Source organism: Martes martes, assembly GCF_963455335.1.
Source record: "Martes martes genome assembly, chromosome: 1".
In the NCBI taxonomy this organism is placed as follows: Eukaryota; Metazoa; Chordata; class Mammalia; order Carnivora; family Mustelidae; genus Martes; species Martes martes.
In genome coordinates this window covers 144258948-144279499 of record NC_137888.1, presented here as the reverse complement: position 1 = coordinate 144279499, position 20552 = coordinate 144258948, and the positions used below count along the sequence as shown (strand labels likewise).

General features: G+C 40.6%; 1 protein-coding gene across 2 annotated transcripts in view; it reads left to right on the top strand.

The window, feature by feature from the left end:
* The window catches only part of GADL1 (glutamate decarboxylase like 1), a 166640-nt gene that overhangs the window by 82495 nt on the left and 63593 nt on the right, over positions 1-20552 (top strand). For both annotated transcript variants that reach the window (XM_080824250.1, XM_080824251.1), the window contains 2 exons: positions 8782-8981; positions 19025-19076. In XM_080824250.1, the coding sequence (XP_080680376.1) occupies positions 8782-8981; positions 19025-19076 (252 nt within the window). The remainder of the gene's footprint in view (positions 1-8781; positions 8982-19024; positions 19077-20552) is intronic.

Below are 20552 nucleotides of genomic sequence, written 5' to 3'. Positions count from 1 at the left end.
CTGCTGAATGTGTAAAATTCCATTTGAGAAGGAACCGGGCCCTCGTTTACAACATCACTGATTTTGTTAAATACCGTGCTCCTGGTGTGGAATCACTTTTCTAGCCTCAGTCCAGGGAAACACTCATGTTTTGCGTCCATTTTGTCCAAGATGAAAGACACCATCTCAATAGGTACCTGCCCACCTGTTTTGGAGAGGTGCAAGCAAGCCCTCTAGACTGACGAAATAAGGCTTGTGTTAAATACTTTTTCCCAGACATTTCGCTTAAACATTATGGCACAAATACTTATCCCCAGGAGGTGGGCTGCCATGCAGCATCATTATCCTCAATTTACAGATGAATGAAAATGTGATATGATGGAGCAAAGTGAGGCACTTGACAGTCACAGTAAATACTCAGAACTCAGAAGCAGCCAATGACTACTGGACGCTTTTGCTGTGCGCACATTACCGGGTGTGCCAAGAAATTGGCAAATAGCCTATGCCCTTCCCCCTCTGTCCGGCATGACTTCTGCGCACACATATTACTCCTGTTGCACTGAGTTTCCCCAGGACCTTTCCTGTGGTGTTGACCTCATCTCTCCTCCTCCTTTCCTTTCGCCACCTCCCTCATCTCTCTTTTCTTGCCTTCTTCCTTTTCTCTCCTTATCCTACCATATTGTGTTTTTGTAAGCTGCCTTAAATCTCTTTTGCAACAAAGCAGGCTCTTAAGTAAATACGTATCAGAGAGAATCACAGAAACTCGTAGTTTGAAGTAATGAAAGAAGAGTAAGGACCACAGTTCCTCCTACCAGAGCTGGGTGAGCCAAATTTACATACAGTCACGTTGATATGGTTAAACTTCTCCAAACCAATAGGGCTTCGTTCTATATCACAAAAGCATGGCAAATCAAAAAGTGGAATAGATTAAGGTTGTGGGGGTATGGTTTTGCACATCACATGCAAGCTATAGTCTGTGGACATATGTTTCATATCTTGGAGCTTTCCCCCTCCCCCACTTTGATTAAGAGTCCAGCATTATTCATATCTACCCGTATTTTCTTTATTTAAGTGCACAGAATAAAGTGATTCCTCACTTGTATTCAAAATAAAACTTCGATAATGAGCACAAATAGCTCACAATGTAGTCAGATAATCACCCTGGTTTCTTTCCCCTTGTAAAAACACCTCATAGAGTTCTCTGAACTCAATATAAGTGTAATGTGGACTGAAGTTTCTAGATCAAGAATTTTCAACATAAGATCAAGAGCCATCAGAACAATGTTTTTTAATCCTAGTTGCATATTAGGATCACCCGAGAAGCTTAAAAAAATACCATTCCTCTTACCCACACCAAAGGTTCTGATTTTTGGGTCTGGAGTCAAGAGCTGGCACTGATATTAAAAATAAACAAACAAAAACAACAACAAAAAACGAAACACAAAAGAAAACCCCAAAAAACTCCTCACAGAATTCTAATGTTAGCTAGGATTGAGAACTGCTATACTAATAGCTTTTGAGTTATATAGTCGATTGTAAGTGTCGCCAGCTTTTTATTTTCCTTTTTAATGAATAGTCAGCATAGAAAAGCAGAAACCAGTATGCCGTTCATGTAGTAATGATGGGTACTATTCCATGAAAGTCCTGTTTCAGTTTCATGTATAAGTAGTGTATAAGTAGTGTATAAGTAGTGTCACTATTTAAAAAATAACGTGTATAAGTAGTGTCACTATTTAAAAAATAATGAAGACAGTGTGTTGATAGCTGCCTAGGGAAGATCGGAAAATCTTCTTCTGTCCTAAGAGAGAAGCCCAACTGCACTATTTTTAAATGCTTGTAGGGCACCCAGAGGTATGGCCAAGCGATCTCTGCACTATCAAATGTTTCTTGCCTATTTATAGAAGCACTTACACAGTCTCCAAGACACTGAGCCCAACTTTCGGCTCTCCTGTAGTCACACTCGCTGCTTAAAATTATTAAGTTGCATTTCTTAAAAAAAATCTTCTAGCTCAGTCTCCTCATTTTTAAATCAGCTCATCCTGACCCTTAGGGGTATTTACGGGAGAGTTACACTTCATTAGTAAATCGAGGATCTCCAGTCTGGCACTAAATTATTCTATCCGTTCTCTAAAGAACCCCATCAGGACTGTAGGCCTAGCACTTCAACAAAACTTTCTGGAATCTTCCAGGAAGCTTTCTGGAAGGGGAAACGGAGCTTTGGTATTAACACTAAGTGCCTAGATATTTCAGGATAATGAGTGGTTTTAACCATTCACATGATGGGAATGTAGAAACCTTATCAAGAAGACTGGAGAGTTTCTGTCCTCACTGGCCCCACCCCTGGGAGAGCGGACCACCCTCCCCACCTTGTTGTCTGCATGACAATACGCTCAAGTGTTTCACCTTGAAGAGAGGAGGGCGGGTTGTTCATGAATTCTTCGGGAATTCAAGCACAGACATCTTAAATATGAGCAAACTTCCACACCAAACATCTTCCAGAAAACACACATGACAGAGGGGAGTGTGAATTGGAGAATTATTTGAAGATCTAGGCAGGGGTTGATCTAGGGACGATACTAATGTCTCAAAAATGAGATAAAAGGAGGGCTGAACCAATTGATCAAGAAATAATTCAGAGCTGCCAACAGAAACCTTTAAGTCTGGATGTGAACCTTCTGGAGATAGTGAGGGGGCCAGTGAACCACGACGTGTCTGAAACTAGCCTTCGGATGGCAAAGGAAAGGACAAATAAGAACTCTGATCTGGTGGGGAGTTTGGGGGGGGAGAACTGTGGCCCTTCATTAAAAATAATAAGCTTTCTCTTGAGCAAGATACAACACCAGATTGTTTTTAACAATTTTCTGCTCTGACAGCCATGAAAAAGCCTCATGCAACAGAAAGGAAAATGAATTACAGAAATCAGTCCAAAAAAGAGGGGTCAAAGACATACCATGAGAGAAATAAAAGATGTCCATCCAAAGAATCTGCAAAAGAAACGGTACATGTTTTGGATGATAGATGAATGTGACCAGGGCAAAAGGTGGAAATACTGTCCACAGAAGCCCAGAAAGTTGAGGCCTCGCTGATTAAAGTTGAAGGCCAGTTCTATGAGCAGATCCTACAACAGAGTTGAGTGTATGAAACCCACACTCTGCTGTCTCAGTCAGTAACTGCACGAGACTAAGGGAATCAGGTGGAACATACACAGAGGGACAGTCAGGACTCCAGTGAAGGCGAATGCAAAGATTTTCGTATCACAAGTGATTTTGATGACCAGATCTCATTCTTCTCATAAAGATTTGTAAAGTGGGGACACCTGGGTGGCTCAGTTGGTTAAGCGGCTGCCTTCGGCTCAGATCATGATCCCAGTGTCCTGGGATCAAGTCCCACATCGGGCTCCTTGCTCGGTGGGGAGCCTGCTTCTCCCTCTGCCTCTGCCTGCCACTCTGTCTGCCTGTGCTCGCTCGCTCTCTCTCTCTCTAACAAATAAATAAATTTAAAAAAAAATAATAAAAAAAAAAGATTTGTAAAGTGGTCTATTCCTTTGAAAGTTAGAACAGGAACACACGTGGGACTGAAGAAAAAAAACAGAGAAAGTCAGAAATCATGGATGGGCATTGCCCTGAAAGAAGTGACGATGAAGGGTTATATTCTCACTTTCTTACTTTGTAGATCAAAAGCTGTTTAGACAACTGAATGGTCTGGTTTCCACAGATTTCAAACCCACCCATATAAACAGAAAACTGGGTTCACCTGTACTTGAAGGCTTGAAATGACATCGTTATTTTATTTATTTATTTGACAGAGAGAGACCGAGAGAGAGGGCTCAAGCAGGGAGAGCTGGAGGCAGAGGGACAGGGAGAAGCAGGCTCCTAGCTAAGCAAGGAGCCGGACATGGGGTTCGATCACTGGACCCTGGGATCACGACCTGAGCTGAAGGCAAACGCTTAACTGACTGAGCCAGCCAGGTGCCTCTCAGCTTGGTTTTCTGTAGCTACTGGCAGATGCATACCATTAAAAAGGGCAGGTGGATGAGAGGTATAATATGCTCACTGCATAAACAGTGAGGATGCCTAGAGTTGACATCTTGTTCTTCAGCTTGCTTGGGGAGAGAAGGAAAGCGAAGGAAGAATGGGTGGTGACAGCTGGGGGTCAGGGGTATGAGAATTTGTAGGAGGAAGGGAGTGATGAGCAGGATTTTGGCCAAAGACTGAGCGGTGTTCCCGGGTGACATTAGTTCATTAGATTTTCACGGTATTCGTGAAGGTGGGTAGAACATTTCTCACCATCTCCATTACGTTGAAGCCCAAGACGTTAAGTGACTTGCTTTGAGCTCTGACACCGGGGGACTGAATCAAAATCTCACTCTATTCTGCCAGATCAATAATGAAGTTGAAGTTGAAGTATATGTAAGAATCTGTGAAAATTCTCTGACCGGTCATTCTTACTATGGCACTTAAGACCGTGGTGATCTGCCCACTCTTTACCTTTCCAGGCTTCCTAGCTCGTCGCCCGCCAGTTAACAAGCTGCAGCCGTACTGAATTCATTCCATCTTCTCTTCTACCTCGCTGCTCCCCTATCTTTCAGCTCTCTGGGACACATTTCTTCTCCCGGAGAGCTCTATCTAACATCTCCGAGTCAGTCAAAGTTGACCCTCCTTTGCGCTCTGTAGACTTTGTTCTTAGCCCTAGTCTAGCACCATTCTGTGACTGCCTGTTTTTCTATCCCTATGTCCGTTTTGAACTTATTAGGGATAGTGATTTTCTCACTTAGCATTATATCCCCCATGCCAAGCCCAGCTTTTGGCCTATACAGAACCTCCCAAGTGTTTTATCAGTCAATCAGTCAAGCCAAGATCAGAAGGTAGGATAATTTTTAAAATTCTCTATTACATTTTAGATTACAACCAAGCTCTTCTGCTACTGATAACCTAAATTTAGTTTTGTGCATCCAATCAACAAATGTTAGCCAAGATGCTTAGTACCTCTATGGGGTTGGGTTGTATGCCCAGGTTTCTAATAGCGCTTATCATATAGAAGGTCCTCATTACATAATTTTGTAATGAATTAGTACAAAGATGATTAATATACCGATTTCCCAAGGCATTTAGACAATTGTCTTACATGTAAATAATGATGATATGGGACAGGATATGGAAAGAGCTGAATGGGAATAATTTGGGGTAAGCTATTTCTTTGGCTAAGCTAAAAAACAGGATTGCAAGGAGTGAGGGCTTAAAGGAGCCCCACGTAATCGCTGACTCCTAGGAAAGAGAAAGCAGAATTTGATGTAGCCTGTGGAAATAAAAAATGGCTTGACTCATCTCAATAAGAAAAATATGCAACCTAATGGCTCATTCTGTACTTGAAGTGATGCCATTAAATATCACCATGTTTCATTTGATATTCAGAAAAATATCAAAATGCTGTAGACAAGATGCCACCACTAGTAGGACAGAAGTCATATTTATGGGTCAGCAACAGGACTATAGTTGTTTTGATCTCCAGTTCAATGTGTCCTTGATGGGCCATCTTCCGTCTCACCTGCCTCTCTGAGGATTCTTAATGACATGTATTTAAGGGTCTGCTGTAGAAAGACCGAAATGTCATGGATACAGAGTTCATGCCCTTCATCCCAGCAGCCTTGGTTTGAAACCCAGCCCCACCACATAAAAGCTACCTGATCTTGGGTAATTAACTAAAGCTCGCCATGTTGCAGTTTTAAATATATGAGCCTATAAAATCTTCCCCTTTCTACTTAAGCTACTTTGATTGCATTTCCTTTACTTGCCACTGTGTGAGTACTAGTACAATAACTACTAATTCCTGAAAACTGTTTGAGATGATATCACAGTATAAAGCAATTGGTATTCTCATTGCATCTATGTCTCTGGAAATCATGTAACCAGTATTTATTGTCCTGCTAGCATTAAGATTATAAAGATGAGCAAGATAAACACGGTGCTTCTCTTTGATGGTACAATAATGACTAATTATTTTCAAAAACATTAACTTTCACTCTACTTATTCCAAAATGTTCTTTTCTCTGGAGAGCCGAACATCTTCTCTTAGTGGAAGTGTATCTTAAAACTAAAGACATCTCATCCATTTTAATACAAGGATACAAACTAAAATGCAAAGCAGGAACTTTCTGGTGAAAGTTTTCATTTATTTTCGATAAAGTAAATCCCAAGCCTCCAGTTGCTCTTTATGAAGCCTTCCCAAGGCAGGAGGATTTTTCAGTGTAATGAAATTGATGGTGTCATGACTGGAGGACAATCACTCATTCTGCTGTATGCTTTTTTGGCTCTTCTCTTCTCCATTTGCCTATGATGATGCAATTTGTCTCCTGATAATGGATGGGCTTCCTTTCCTTTTCAATCACTAGCGTGAAGCACTGAAACTTGCTCAAGAAATGTCCAAAGTTCATCTGCGCGGGGGACTTTTTTTTGAGTCTTTCGTGGTTGATGAAAGTAAATTTATAGTCATGATGCAAGTAGAAGATGGTGTGTGTGCTTTGTCCTTAAAATGTATGCAGTGGCCTTTTAATGTTATAATATATGGTCAGGCTGCAGTTGCTATGGAAACAATAACCAAATTGTCTGACCTTTGAGGGTAGGGAGATGCAGTGGTGGCAGCTGTGATCAGAGCTGAGGATTACTGGTAGAATGAAAGTAGAGATTAAAGAGAAAGGGGCTCTTTATACCTTAATGTTCAGATGAGAGCAATCTATTCTTCCCCTGTGTCTACCAACAATATCCATCAGAGCAAGACTGAAGACTTCTAGTATTCCTTTGGTTATTATTTTTATATACTATTTATTTTGGAACCTGGATGAATGGGGTTTTGGAGTTCTTGATTATAGTTGGTCTATACTTTTTTACATAACATAAAATCATGCTTTCTGGTAATGGCACACATTATATCCAGATTGGTATCCACCTATAACAATGTTACTATTAAGACAGCAAATGCATGGTTTCGTTTGGAAGGTACTAAGTTGGTTAGTCAAATGAATACCTTCTCTGTTCAGAAGAGATCACTTTCTAGGACCTCTGTGACCGTCGGGGAGTTTCTCTGTGGCTTCCTGTATAGTACTGATCCTTTTGTATTGTTAAGATTTAGAAAATGCTCCAAATGAGAAGTTCACATATCTAAGTTTCTTCTGTTCACATTACGTGTCAGGGGAATGTGAGGACATGTGGATTATGGGGACTCACATCATCACCATAATTGCTTAGGGAGGGTCCTGAATGCCCAGTACCGTGTTAAACTCTATGGACATGGACATAAATAGGAAATGATTCCTGCCCTCAAGGACTTGCTTGGCTACACAAAGAGAGAATATATGCAGACTGCATACTGAGTAGGGAAAGCACAGAGCAAAGCCAGCAAATGCAGCCAAATATAAAAGGAAGAAGTGAGTCCAATGGGAAGGGCAGGAAAGAAACTGAAGGGAAAGCATAACTCGAGATGGGACCCAAAAGAAGGGCAGACCTAGATAACGAGGATAGACCTTGTTCGGTCTTAGTAAACTTCAGAACTTGTAATTATGCTGCATGTGTTTTTTGAATGTGTCAAATATTATACTAAAATAGAGGTAAGGTCAAGCAAGTGGTATGAGCAGAGATACACATGGGGCATGATCTAGTGGTTAAGGGACTTTGAGTAGTTTGGTTCTATTGGGGAAGCAGAGGGTTTTACTAGGTATTCTGTAGCAATGAAGATGCTCAGACCATTTTGGGGACTGCAAAGTACAATGGTATGGGCAGGGAAGAAGTTGAAGGTAAAGCATAGCTTGAGATGGGAAATCTGGGAATATGTAAATACCAGATGACCCTGAAGGCAAAATTTGAGGTCAAGGTGAAGAATTTAAAATGGTAATAAACAGGGTAAATTGTCACCTACTGCTTAGAGAGAGGTAACCACTCAGTAAATGTGAGTTAAATTTGGTTTCAAATAAAACCCATGTAAAACCAACCCAAAGAAACCTTTGGATTTGTGGGTGATGTTTGTGGTGGTCATAACTTGCTGGCTTTCACTGAACTCTTTCACAGCTCTTTCTTTTTTTTTTTTTTTTAAGATTTTATTTATTTATTTTAGAGAGAGAGAGAGAGAGAGAGCATGAGAGGAGAAAGGTCAGTGGGAGAAGCAGACTCCCCGCCGAGCAGGGAGCCCAATGGGGGACTCGATCCCAGGACTCCAGGATCGTGACCTGAGCCGAAGCAGTCGCCCAACCAACTGAGCCACCCAGGCGCCCCCACAGCTCTTTCTTCAGGGTTTTTTCGCTGGGTTATTATCACTTCTGGCCTTGTTAATATGAATATGACTTAAAAAGAAGGGCCTACAAGTGCCTAGTATTTCACCTATGAAATTATATAAAGTATGTAAAATATGTTGGGTATTTTTTTCCCAGTATGGAGCCTTGAGAGGGTTATAGACAGATTTTTTTCATCTTGAGAAATTGATCCACTTCGATATTGTACAGGTGATGACATGGTCACCTCCGAGCTTCCAAGTACTCATCAATAAGATTGGGAAGATGCACTAGACATTCTCAACTTGGAGGCTGTTTTTTTTCCCCAAACAAAATAGGTAACGTGTGTCTCAAAGTTAATATACACATATTGCTTCCCATGCAGGGCTGTCAGAGTGAGAGCAGGTGCTTTGGCACAAGGTGGTAGAACATCCTACAGGTTTTGTTTGTGGGTGTGCGTTTTTAAAATCAAGTGTTTTCTAAAAATGGACAGTTTTACAGCCTTTCTCTCTCTCTTTCTTCCTCTCTCTCTCTTTTTTCAAAAGGATCTTCTTAAGAAATGCTACTCTGCCAAGGCATCTTACCTCTTCCAGCAGGATAAATTCTATGATGTCAGCTACGACACAGGAGACAAGTCTATCCAATGCAGCAGGAGACCAGATGCATTCAAGTTCTGGATGACCTGGAAGGCTCTGGGCACATTAGGCCTTGAAGAGAGAGTTAATCGTGCACTCGCTTTATCTAGGTACTTGCCTGTGTGTGTGTGTGTGTGTGTGTGTGTGTGTGTGTGTGTACATCTGTAACAGAAAGACTTGATGGAAATAACATTTGCAAAGTCAGTACATGTCCTTTCTTTTGTCATTTCTCCGTTCATCTAATGAACGTTTTCTCAGTACCTACTACAGGTTAGCAATTGTGAACCAAGCAGTCCTATACCCACCCACTGGGATCCCAGTCCAGTAAGAGATATATTTAGGTGGCAAAGATGTTAAAATACGAGTGAACCAGTTTTTGATAAGTGTGGGTACATGGTGTTCCAGGAGCACTCAGGAGGGTTCCCTAGTGTTCTTGAGGGGCATTGGCAAAAGCCCTGGAGGAACTGAAATCTAGCTAAGACCCAGGAAACAAAGTGGAGAAGAATGGTGCAGGCAGAGGGAGCACCAAGTTCAAATCACGTGACTTCATAGACTTGAGAAACAGGTGCGTGAGAACGCAGGGCTGGCCTAAAGACGCGAAGGTAAAGGCAACATGGAAATGCTATGGTTACTTGTCTCATTGTAACATTAGAGACAACGCTTTTGAAGCCACTTTCTGAGACATTACAAAAGCCCTTAAGATACAGGTGGTGGACACTTGCCAACCAAACAAGACTCTTTCGCTAAGCGTGGATCAGTGGGTGCACATGGGCAGGCCGCCAACAGATTTAGTTTGAAATATGATCTGTTGAGCCTGAACTACATAGGCTTAATCTTCTCAGTGTTTAAAAAAAAAAAAAAGTCAAACATTTAAAGATGTAAAATACTTAAAAATAGGGAGATTTGTCAAAATCTGGATTTTTGGCTTCTCTCGAAGGATCAGAACGCTCTCAATCCCACATGGTGACAAACCACTGAATGTGTTGATGGCATCCAGAGAACCGCACTCCCTGTACTTCCTCTTGTTATTTGCAGCCAACCTGGACTCAAAACCTAGCTCTACCAATTACAAGTGAGGTGACTTGGGCAAGTTTCTGAACCTCTCTGTACCCCAGTTTCATCCCAGTAAAATGGAGATCAAATGGTGTGTCGTTCAAATAGTTGTTATGAGGATTAAATGAATTGATATATGCAAAACACTAAGAACAGTGCCTGGCCTGTGCTACGTGCTTCATGAGTTTCGGTTTTTCTTACCTGCTTGACCACTGCAGGCACGACCACTCTGGTCTCTGGTTTGGATTCTCTCTCCTTCATACTTCCTGTGCACATTTCACTGGCAAAATCCTGAAGTCCCTCCTCAGAGATTGAAGACCGTTTTCTTTTTCCAGACTGGGAGCTGTAAGGGTGCTCCATGCAACAGCTGTCTGAAAACTCAGCATCTTAAAACAGCAATTATTTATTCTCAGACATCTGCAAGTGGGCTGGAGGGTCTTCATCCCAAACTATGGTGGCTGTAGGGGTGAGCCGTCTACTCCCCACATGCTTTGCCTCTTCTTTGGATTGACAGGAAGCCAGAATGTGTTCTTGTGATGGAGATAACAGAAGATCAAGAAGGCAAACCCCATTATGCAAGCTGACTTTGAAGGTCTGATTGTATCATATCTCTTGGCATTCCAATGGCCAAAGCAAATCACCTGGCCAGCCTCCATTGCAAGAGGCAGGGAATGCAATCTGCCTTTTAGCAGGAAGAACTGCAGAGTTACATGGTATTGAACTTGAAAATGATACAGCCAGTTTTTTACGAGCAAAATGGGCTTACTTGGGAATGGCAGAGGAATTGCTATTCGGGACATGCAAACTACGGCAAACCATAAGCAAGTCAGGAGAGCAAAGGAGATGAGCTCGCTTATGAAGGGGAAAGGGGGAAATCCAGAGGGGTTGGTTTAGGCATCAGTCCTTTGGATAAGACAGAGAGTGATGGCTTCTCATTGGCTGAGGCTTTTGCTAGACAAAGAGAAAATCTTCCCATTTGCTGTGGTAGTTAAATAGGCTTCTTCCTGTTGGAAAATTCTTCAGGGCTTCCTGAGTCCATTTCAAATGAGGTTTCCTTTATTCTTTTTCATTATGGCTTGGATATAAGGACAGGTAAAGAGCAGGCTTTGGTACTTTCAGAAGATTGTTAGAGAAGTTGGCAATTCTAGTGATTGTGGTTTAAAAAGTAGTTTAAAAAATCTATAAATACTGTATCATTTAGGATTCTTTAGGTGGTAAGCAACAGAAACAGTAATTCAAGATACTATGAACAAAGAAAGGTATTTTATTATGCCGCGTTCCTTATAAGCTAGTATAATGATGACTTCTGGAATGACTTATCTAGGGGCTTAAACGATATCACCAGGCCTCAATCTTTCTCCATCTTTCAGGGTTGCTTTTTTTTATGTTGGTTTATTCCTATGGAGGAAGATGGCAACCTGGAGTGTAAGATCTCTAGCTTCTGTCATCTCAGGTTCAAGTGCAAGGTCCACATGAGAGTGTGCTCCTCTCCCAACAATCCTAAAGAAAGTTTTCATATCTGAATGAGCCAAATGTCCATCTGTCATCAGTCACTGTTGTCAGGGAAGTGTGTTACTCTCACTGGTCACTCTCAGTCACATGCCATCCCTTGGCATTGGACAACGTCAATTCCTCCTATGGAAAATATCCTGAAACTAGGTGAGGGACATACCTTTATTAGAAGTAAGGTTAGTGTACTTCCATCAGAATTAGGGAGATAATTACCCAATGGTAAGAAAAATGAAACTATCCACCATAATTATTCATAGTTTCTGTTCAGTTAAAATAAAAGTTCAGACAGCTCTGTTTCCTTTTTTTGTATTTTCTTATACTCCTTAAGTGTGGTAGAGTCTCTGCATTATTTTATCTAAGCTGCTAAGTAATTCATTGACAGGTGTCTTGAAAGAAGACTAGATATAAATATTTGATGATCATATTTGTTATAAAGTTAACATTCATCTCAGGGTAGAATTTAATTCATAGTCTAAGGATACTTTCTAATTTTTGCAGAGAAATATCACAGGAGGATAAATGTTAACACTTCAATTCAATTCAACAAACATTTATTGTTTGTAAATGTTTGTCAAGTTGAATTGAATTGAATTAACATTTCAGCAAGCATCACTGCAGACTCTGTGACCTATATCTAAATATTTGGAAAAATAATCCCTCCTCTTTCACGCTATTACTCATCATAGTTTTTTTTTACCTTAACTTTTCACAGTTTTTATTACCCAGCCCTCTCTTCCTGGGGGTGGGCAAGGTCATCCTGTTCTCCTACCCCCAATGCCAAGTAAACGTTGAGTCCTTTTCTTTTTCTTTTCCTTTTTTCTTCTTTCTTTCTTTCTTTCTTTCTTTCTTTCTTTCTTTCTTTCTTTCTTTCTTTCTTTCTTTCTGAGAAACAGAAAGACAGAGAGTGGGAAGAGTGGGGCAGAGGGAAAAAGAGAGAGAATTTTAAGCAGGCTTCATGCCCAGTGCGGAGCCTGGTGTGGGGCTCAATCTCACAACCCTGAGAGAATGAAATGAGCCAAAATCTAGAGTCAGACGCTTAACCAACTGAGCCACCCAGGTGCCCCTATTTTTATTTTATTTTTGGCTGAGCCCTTTTAGACATGCCACTTGGAGTGAATATGAAATTATAAACTTAGAGAAAGTTTCTCTAGGATTAAGAACTATATCAAGTTGGCAACATAAGTATTTTTATGATTTTATTTGTTTTCAGATTGGCTAATTGGTTTGTGGTTCTGCTCTTTAGAAAAAGAGAAATGTTTTCTTAGAGCTGGGATCTACTCTGTTTGAGCCCATGTACGGCAGTGTCTTGGAAAACTGGCTCTCAGGAGGAAGACACAGAAGCCCCAGTTTGTTACATCTGTCAGTCCCCATGGTGTAAATATTCCCACTGTGTAAAATTGCACAGTATCAACAGTTTTGATTTACAAAATTCCTAAATATTTAACAATGGGCTCTCACTAGCCAGTCCATAGTAACTCTGGAACACCACTGATTAAGTGAGCCGGTGTAATCAGTTCAAACCACTGACTCTTGAGAGTTCAAGCTCCACTAGGAGCTGACTCTGGGCCACTGACTTGAAAAACAGTTCTCATCCGTGTCCAGAAGGCTCTACCTGGCATAATGTCTACAATCTCAGAATTAACATTGTTTTGTTTCCAAAGAGTATACTTTCCTTCAGCAGATAAGAATTAACAAAGTAAAGCCGCACATGAGAGTTGTGTTACTATTTGAGCTGCGCACCTATTACCAGCAGCCTGTACAGCCAAGACACCCGTCCCTAGACCCTTTGTCAGATCTCTCAAATACTGGGCAGGCTGGGCAGCTCTTTCCCCACTGACCTTGCAGGAAAGATTGCTCTGACTACCTAGAAACAGTATTTCCATGTTTCTGAGTCTGAATGGAGCTTAGTTTTGAAATTTGTATATTGACCTTAAGATTGAAGGACTGGAGTTTGATGGGATAATGGTTTGCCACCCCCATCCCCCATCAGAGATCTTGCTCTTTTCCCTTGGGAACGCAAAAGCAGATTTTAAAGGACAAAGATTCCTATTTAATAAGTTGTCAGAATCTAGAAAAAAAAGGGGGAAATTAGTGCCTGGAAGAGCTCTAAAGCCTTTACTAATTACCATTTGACCCTCATCACTCCCATTGCTGAGAGAACTCTTATCTCGAGAAATATTAATGACTAAAAGCTTGCTTTCTCCTCGGGTTGTTTGAAAACCAGTGACACCGGGAACTGAAAAACAGCAGGCAATTATGAAGCATAACTGAAACGCAGACGGCTGGGGTTTAAAACCACCTCGGGCACCAGGCAGGTGACCGTGTACCCGTGATATCTGCTTAGGAAAGTTGAAAATGTTTCCCAATGCCCAGGGCTACCTGTTGCCGGGGGCAGCTTGTAGGCCTCTGCTATGGCCCTCGGGTTAAATGGTTATTCAATAAGAGGTAATTTTTCAAGTAAGCCGAGAAAAGTCGTGTGTGTAAATCTTTTCAACAACAACAAACAGCTCAAGAATTCCCATTCGGCTACTTGGTTAGATCTCTAGTGTATCATTTATCTAGTCCCTTGACACACAATCTCTGTAATCTCTCAGATGGCATTCATTTCACCGACTTGCATGAATACTGAGGGATTTACTGTTTTCAGTGTGGAAAAGGTGAACGGTTACCCAACGGCACTTCCGTGCTTGTGTATTTCTCTAGGTGACGGGAGAGGGGGAGTCTACAGGGCTACGGAAGGGCCAGTGTTTTCATTTTATCTTTATATTGGTAATTTTTCAAAAACCACAATTGCAGGAGATCATAGCATGTAGGTGTCTGTGATGAATCACACGAGTCGTGCAATATGTTCTAATATATGCAGAGCATGCGGAAAGCAGATGGAGAAACCTCTCAGGAGTTCTGGAGGCTCCGTGCATCAGAAAGAAATTTCAAATGAGAAGGTGAGACTGGGAGAGAAGGTTGGTCCGGAGTGTTCCAGGGAGACTCCGAGTAACTGAGGAGGGAACTGGAAAGGCTGCTTCCAGAAAGGAAAGAATATCCTACAAAAGGACAAATTAAAGGCAAAAACAGACCTAATTACCGAAGAAATCAGAGAATTGAGAGTCTTCGGGGTTGGAAGCCTGTTTGTAAGCAAAGGAAAGGGAAGTGTTTGGGAACAAAATTAGCATTAATGTTTGCTTCAAAATCAAGCCAGAATCTTCATACAATGAGTTTTTTTGTACCCGGTAGGATTGGTGAAAATTCTTGCTAATGTGTAATTTTTTCGCCCTCCCTGCTCTCTTTTTGCGAAGCTTGGCAGGAAGCAAAGTGATGAGTTTTTAAAAGCTATTGTTGTTTTTTGAATCCATTTACCTGGATGCCTTTTGGTAGAAGTGGTTCCTGGTTCCTGCATTATATCTCCAAACTCAAATGTACATCTTTTTCTGGTTTGTATCAGATAAGAAGAGGTTTTTTTTTTTTTTTCTTTTTGAAATGTATTTTATCTTTTAGTCTGTTTTCATGTATTGAAAAGAAAAATTGTGAGGAACAAATCATTCCTATGAATGTGGGCAGAAGTGACTCAAACCTTAATTGGATTCCCTCCCCCAAACTCCTTGCACTTAAACTTTTATTTAAGAAGAGAGGGAGGTGGGACGCCTGGGTGGCTCAGTTGGTTGGGCAGCTGCCTTCAGCTCAGGTCATGGTTCCAGTGTCCTGGGATTGAGTCCCGCATCGGGCTCCTTGCTCAGAGGGGAGCCTGCTTCTCCCTCTGCCCCTCTGTCTGCCTGTGCACTCACTCTCTCTCTCTGATAAATAAATAAACAAAATCTTAAAAAAAAAAAAAAAAAAAAAAGAAGAGGAAGGTACCTTATTGAAGAAGCACTTCTCAGCTATCATCTCCAAAACTGCTCTCTGTGGGATAATAGACTTCCAGAAGATCTTAATGAATGTTCTTCCAAAAAATGTTTCCATGCTCAAATATGTTTGGAAAGTGCTAACTACTATGCTATTTCTCTCTCAGGCCTACAGCTTTCCTGAGGGGACCTATAATAGATAAACATTTTTAACTTTGTTTTTAACATTTTTTAACATGCAGACACTGTTTATTATTCACTCAACAGCCATTCTCCCCCCCCCTTTTTTTTTTTTTTTTTTTTTACAAAGAGAACCTTGATTTTATTTAGATAGCAATAGTATAGCTGGGAACAGTGGTCTAAGCCAATCTCCATTGCCTGTAATGAGTTTAGGGGTAAATATATGACTCAGCCTCAGTCCAGAAGACTGAGGAAGAATTCTTTGAAGGCTTCTGGGGAAAATACACTTACCTCAGTAGAGAGAAAGGGAAAGGAAAGGCTTTTGCTCCAGCCCCTTTTCCTCCTTCTTGGACATGCGTTGAAGGCTGGGATGCTTGGAGTATGGCACCCATCTTGAGAACATGAGGCAAGTCATTAGCACTCTGAGCAAGGTGGGCTGAAATGGTAGAAATGCCTGGTTCTTGATGACAGCATTGAACTATCCAACCAGTTTAATAAACATCCTTATGTGGAGTGCCTGGGTGGCTCAGTGGATTGGGCCTCTGCCTTGAACCCAGTGATCTCAGGGTCATGGTCTCCGGGTCCTGGGATGGATCCCACATTGGGCTCTCTGCTCAGAGGGGATCCTGCTTCCCTCCACCTCTCTGTGCCTGCCTCTATGCTTACTTGTGATCTCTCTCTCTGTCAAATAAATAAATAAAATCTTAAAAAAAAATAAACATCCTTATGAATTAAGCCAAGTACTCTACTAATTTTAGACAAAAATAATCGAACTGGCATGCCCAGCATTGTTCACATTTATTTGTCAATTGAACTTTTTTATGTGGGAGACCTATGAACATGGGTTGGCATAGAGCATAGTTGTAAGCCTTTTATTGTAGTTATAATAGCAACCCTTCACCCGAATCACCTCTACTCACCTGAAGTGTTACACTCTACGCTCTGAGAGTGGCTTCAGTAGGGACAATGGCCCTGACACAAAGCATGGGTCCCCATAAGTATCAAAAAGCAGAGTTTTAACTGAAATGATACAGCTCCGTTTTAGGATGCCTTTCTCTTGGGAGCAGCACTCGCCAAATTGACAGAAATAGCCTAAATAGAGACTTTCGTGTAAGTTTCCCACAGTCATCATCTGTTGGGGAAGGATTTGACTCACCTAGTCCCACATCTCTATTGCATACAGGAGGAAACTGAGGCAGGCTCAGGGAAGCCAAGGAATTTGCCTAGTCATAAAGTTGATGAGCTGCACAATTAGAATCTTTTAGAGTCAGTTCCAGGATTTCTGGAGGTGCAAAGCTTTTCCATAGCCTCGTGGTGTCCAGGATTAGCATAGGCTTCCTCAGGATGAGGTATGGTATTGCTTTGGAGTTCACAGATTGCCTGTATGTGTTTGTGTCTGAGAAGCTGAAAAAATATGGTTCCCAAGCTTTCCTTGTATTGACAGGGATTGTATTCGACTATTATATTTGTGCTTTACATTTTTCTTTTTTAAGTTCCCTTTCAAAAATTACAGGGGGACCTGGGTGGCTCCGTGGGTTAAGCCTCTACCTTCGGCTCAGGTCATGATCTCAAGGTCCTGGGATCGAGCCCCCACATGGGGATCTCTGTTCAGCAGGGAGCCTGCTTCCCCCATCTCTCTCTGCCTGCCTCTCTGCCTACTTGTGATCTCTGTCTGTCAAATAAATAAATAAATAAATCTTTAAAAAAATTACACAAGTAGCCACATCTATGAAACTTTGCAAAGAAATATAAGAAAAGAATTGTTAACTACCCCATTGTATTCTATATGTCCCTTCCCCAGGTGAACACTAGGAATTTATTGTGTACCCTTCCATTCTTTACTCTGTGGGGAGGATATATATGGAGATGTATAGATAGATAGATAGATATAGAGATATCTATCTATCTCTCTATCTATATATGGATACAGGGATAAGAATTACTTCTGCATTCTTTTTGATAGTTTCTTAAAAAGCAAAATCATGTTATTGACATTTCTCAGTACCTTGCTTTCATCTCTTTCTAATACATCATGAACATCCCCGCAGTTTAATTGAAGTAGATGTAATTCATTCTTTTTAATAGCTGTGTCGTATGACGTTGTGTTGCTATAATATGTTTTATTTTACCATTTGCCAATTTCTGGATTTTAGTCTTGTTTCTGGTTATTTTGTATGAAATACATGCACACATATTTACACATAGATTTAGGTAGAATTACATATATCCATGATTTTACTTAATTCTTTTGAAACAACATTTGTGGTTAGAAAAGCAGATTGTGTTGTTTCAGTTTTCTTGAAATTGAGGCCCAAGAAAAACATTTTTGTTGTCTTTAAATATTAATTTAATAAATATAGTTTAGTGACATGATCATATTGCATGTAATTTTTTTTAAGATTTATTTTTATTTATTTTTTAGAGGGAGGGAGGAGCAGAGGGAGATATAGAGAGAGAGATCTAAAGTAGTCTCTGTGCTAAGTGCAGAGCCTGGTGCGGGGCTCGATCTTACAACCCGAAATCATGACCTGAGCTATAATCAAGAGTCAGATGTTCAACCAACTGAGCTACCCCGTTGCCCTTTCCTGATAATTATACCATAATTTCATATGATGAATGGATCCTAATTTTCAAAGCCAATCCTCATTCCTGGGTGTTGTTTTTTCTTTCTTTCTTTTCTTCCTTCCTTCTTTCTTTCTTTCTTTCACTGTTACTTATGAAATCACAAAAAAATATTTTGGCAAGTATATTTTTGTCAGTACCCTTGATCATTTTCTTACATTTTACCCCCAAATCTGAAATACTAGGTCTAGGGTTATGAACCTTTCAAGGTTCATGATCAAATAATTTAAAACCAGTTATTTTGAAAGGCTCCTCTTTTAATATAGACTATAACCAAGCCCAGGGGAGAGGTGCCCATGTTGCTTTACTCTATGTTTTCAAAGTTATTTTCATCTTTCCTTGGTCATATTCTGCATCTCCTGTATCTGTGCCTTTTGTTTATGGCATGATAGTTCTTTTTTCCCTGACATTGGAGATGACTTCATAGACATTCTGTCAATGGCCACAGCCCACTTACTTTTAACATGATGCTAATGATCAGTCCTTTTGCCCTCTGTCCTCTGCCCTCTGAAGAGACAATGTTGAGCTTCCTTGATCTTAAATGAGCTTACGGGTAAGACTATACACCAAAAGCCAGCTAGGTAATATAAGTACATGTGTTAAATCCCCATCGAGGACATGAATGTGAAACCCACGTGGTCAGAGATGTATCTCCAATCTATTTTAGGTGGTTTTCATACTGGGATTAAAGTCTGATGCTAACATGAGGGATAAACGTCACCTCATCTAAAAGATGTATCTTTTATTTGGGCCCTCGGGGTCTGCTGTGGGTTCAGGGATATCTGTCTAAATCCATGTTTATCCCTATCCCCATGCCCTTCCTTATTTCTAAGCCTGTATTTCTAAGCCTTATCTCTGCATTCTGAAATAACAGTGTTTTTGTGTTTCACTCGTTCTCATGGAATTGTTAGATGTTGGGGTATAAATATTATTGTGTCTTTCATTTTTAGGTACCTCGTAGAAGAAATCAAGAAAAGAGAAGGATTCAAGCTATTGCTGGAAGTAAGTGATTATGGAATTGTGCTCATGATTTTGTCAGTCAACAGGGATGAAGGTGGCAATTTTCAAATCTGTTATATTTCATTGGTTTTTGTGTTGCAGACTTAGAAACAAGTCATTAGCTTAATTCATGGAGTCCATTATGTTAATTTACTCTATTAGTGAGTATTTTGCCTTTGTTGGATTTGCAAAGAACACACTTGCATCTAAGTATTGAAAATTAAAGTGCTCAATAATAATTACCAAGGATAATACTGAATAAATATATAAATTGCATGATGATTATACTGTGAATATTCAACTCTGCAATAGTTGTGCCTACATGTGAAAAATCAATTACGTGAATGTACAATAATGTATATGGTTTTCTCTTTTTATTAAATAATGAGAGCATATTAGCTTTGGAGCAATGGGAAAATAAGTCATTTCGTGGTTGGACTGTTCGCTATTATATAAAAATAAAACGGTTGCAAAGATAGAGAATACTGGGTTTTTTCCCTAAAATATATAGAAATTATGAAGAATCTTCTTTAATTCTGATTTTTAAGAAATATGAAGTGTGGGATGTTCTCTTAGATCTCCTTATAGCATATATTTTATAGCAATTTTTTAAGAAGATTTTATTTATTTATTTGACAGAGAGAGAGATCACAAGTAGAGAGGCAGGCAGAGAGAGAGGGGAAGCAGGCTCCGCACTGAGCAGAGAGCCCGATGCGGGCCTCAATCCCAGGACCCTGAGACCACGACCCAAGCCAAAGGCAGAGGCTTAATCCACTGAGCCACCCAGGTGCCCCTATATAGCAATTTTTAACCTAATGTAAATATCACCTAGAGATTACAACCTTAGGAACTTTTTCATATGTAAGCAATCTGCCTAACTTTTGGCATTCATTTATTCAGCAAGATTTATTGAGCAATTACTATGTGCCAGGCACAGTTCTAGGTATTGCAAATGTAAGACAGGGAAATTCCCTGCTCTGGTGGTGCTTATACTCAAATGGCAAGTGACAGGGAATAAACAAGCAAATTAATACCTAGCAAACTTCAGGTAGTGAGATGTGCCAAGAAAACAATAAAGCAGGTTCATGAGAGAGAACTGAGTATACAAATAAAGAGAGAGTCACAGATGTGGCAAGTTCTATAATAGAGACAGGGGTGAGATACTAGAATGACGAGGTGGGTGGTGGTGGGGGTGGCCTGTTTCATTTGGGGCATGCAGCTAGGGCTCTCCGAGGTCTTTTTTTTAAGCCGAGACCTGACTAATGGTAAACAGTATATCATGTGGATGTCTGAGGGAAAAACGTTCTAGATAGAATCAATAAACAACTACAAAGGCCTCCAGCTGAAAAGAATTTTATGTGTTTGAGGAACCAGAAGAAGGTATATTAAACGAGGGGCAGGGGTGCAGGTGGAGAAGTGGTGGAGCAGGTGGAGTCAGGCGGGTCCTGGTTTTGGCTTTTATTCCAAGTGTAATCATTA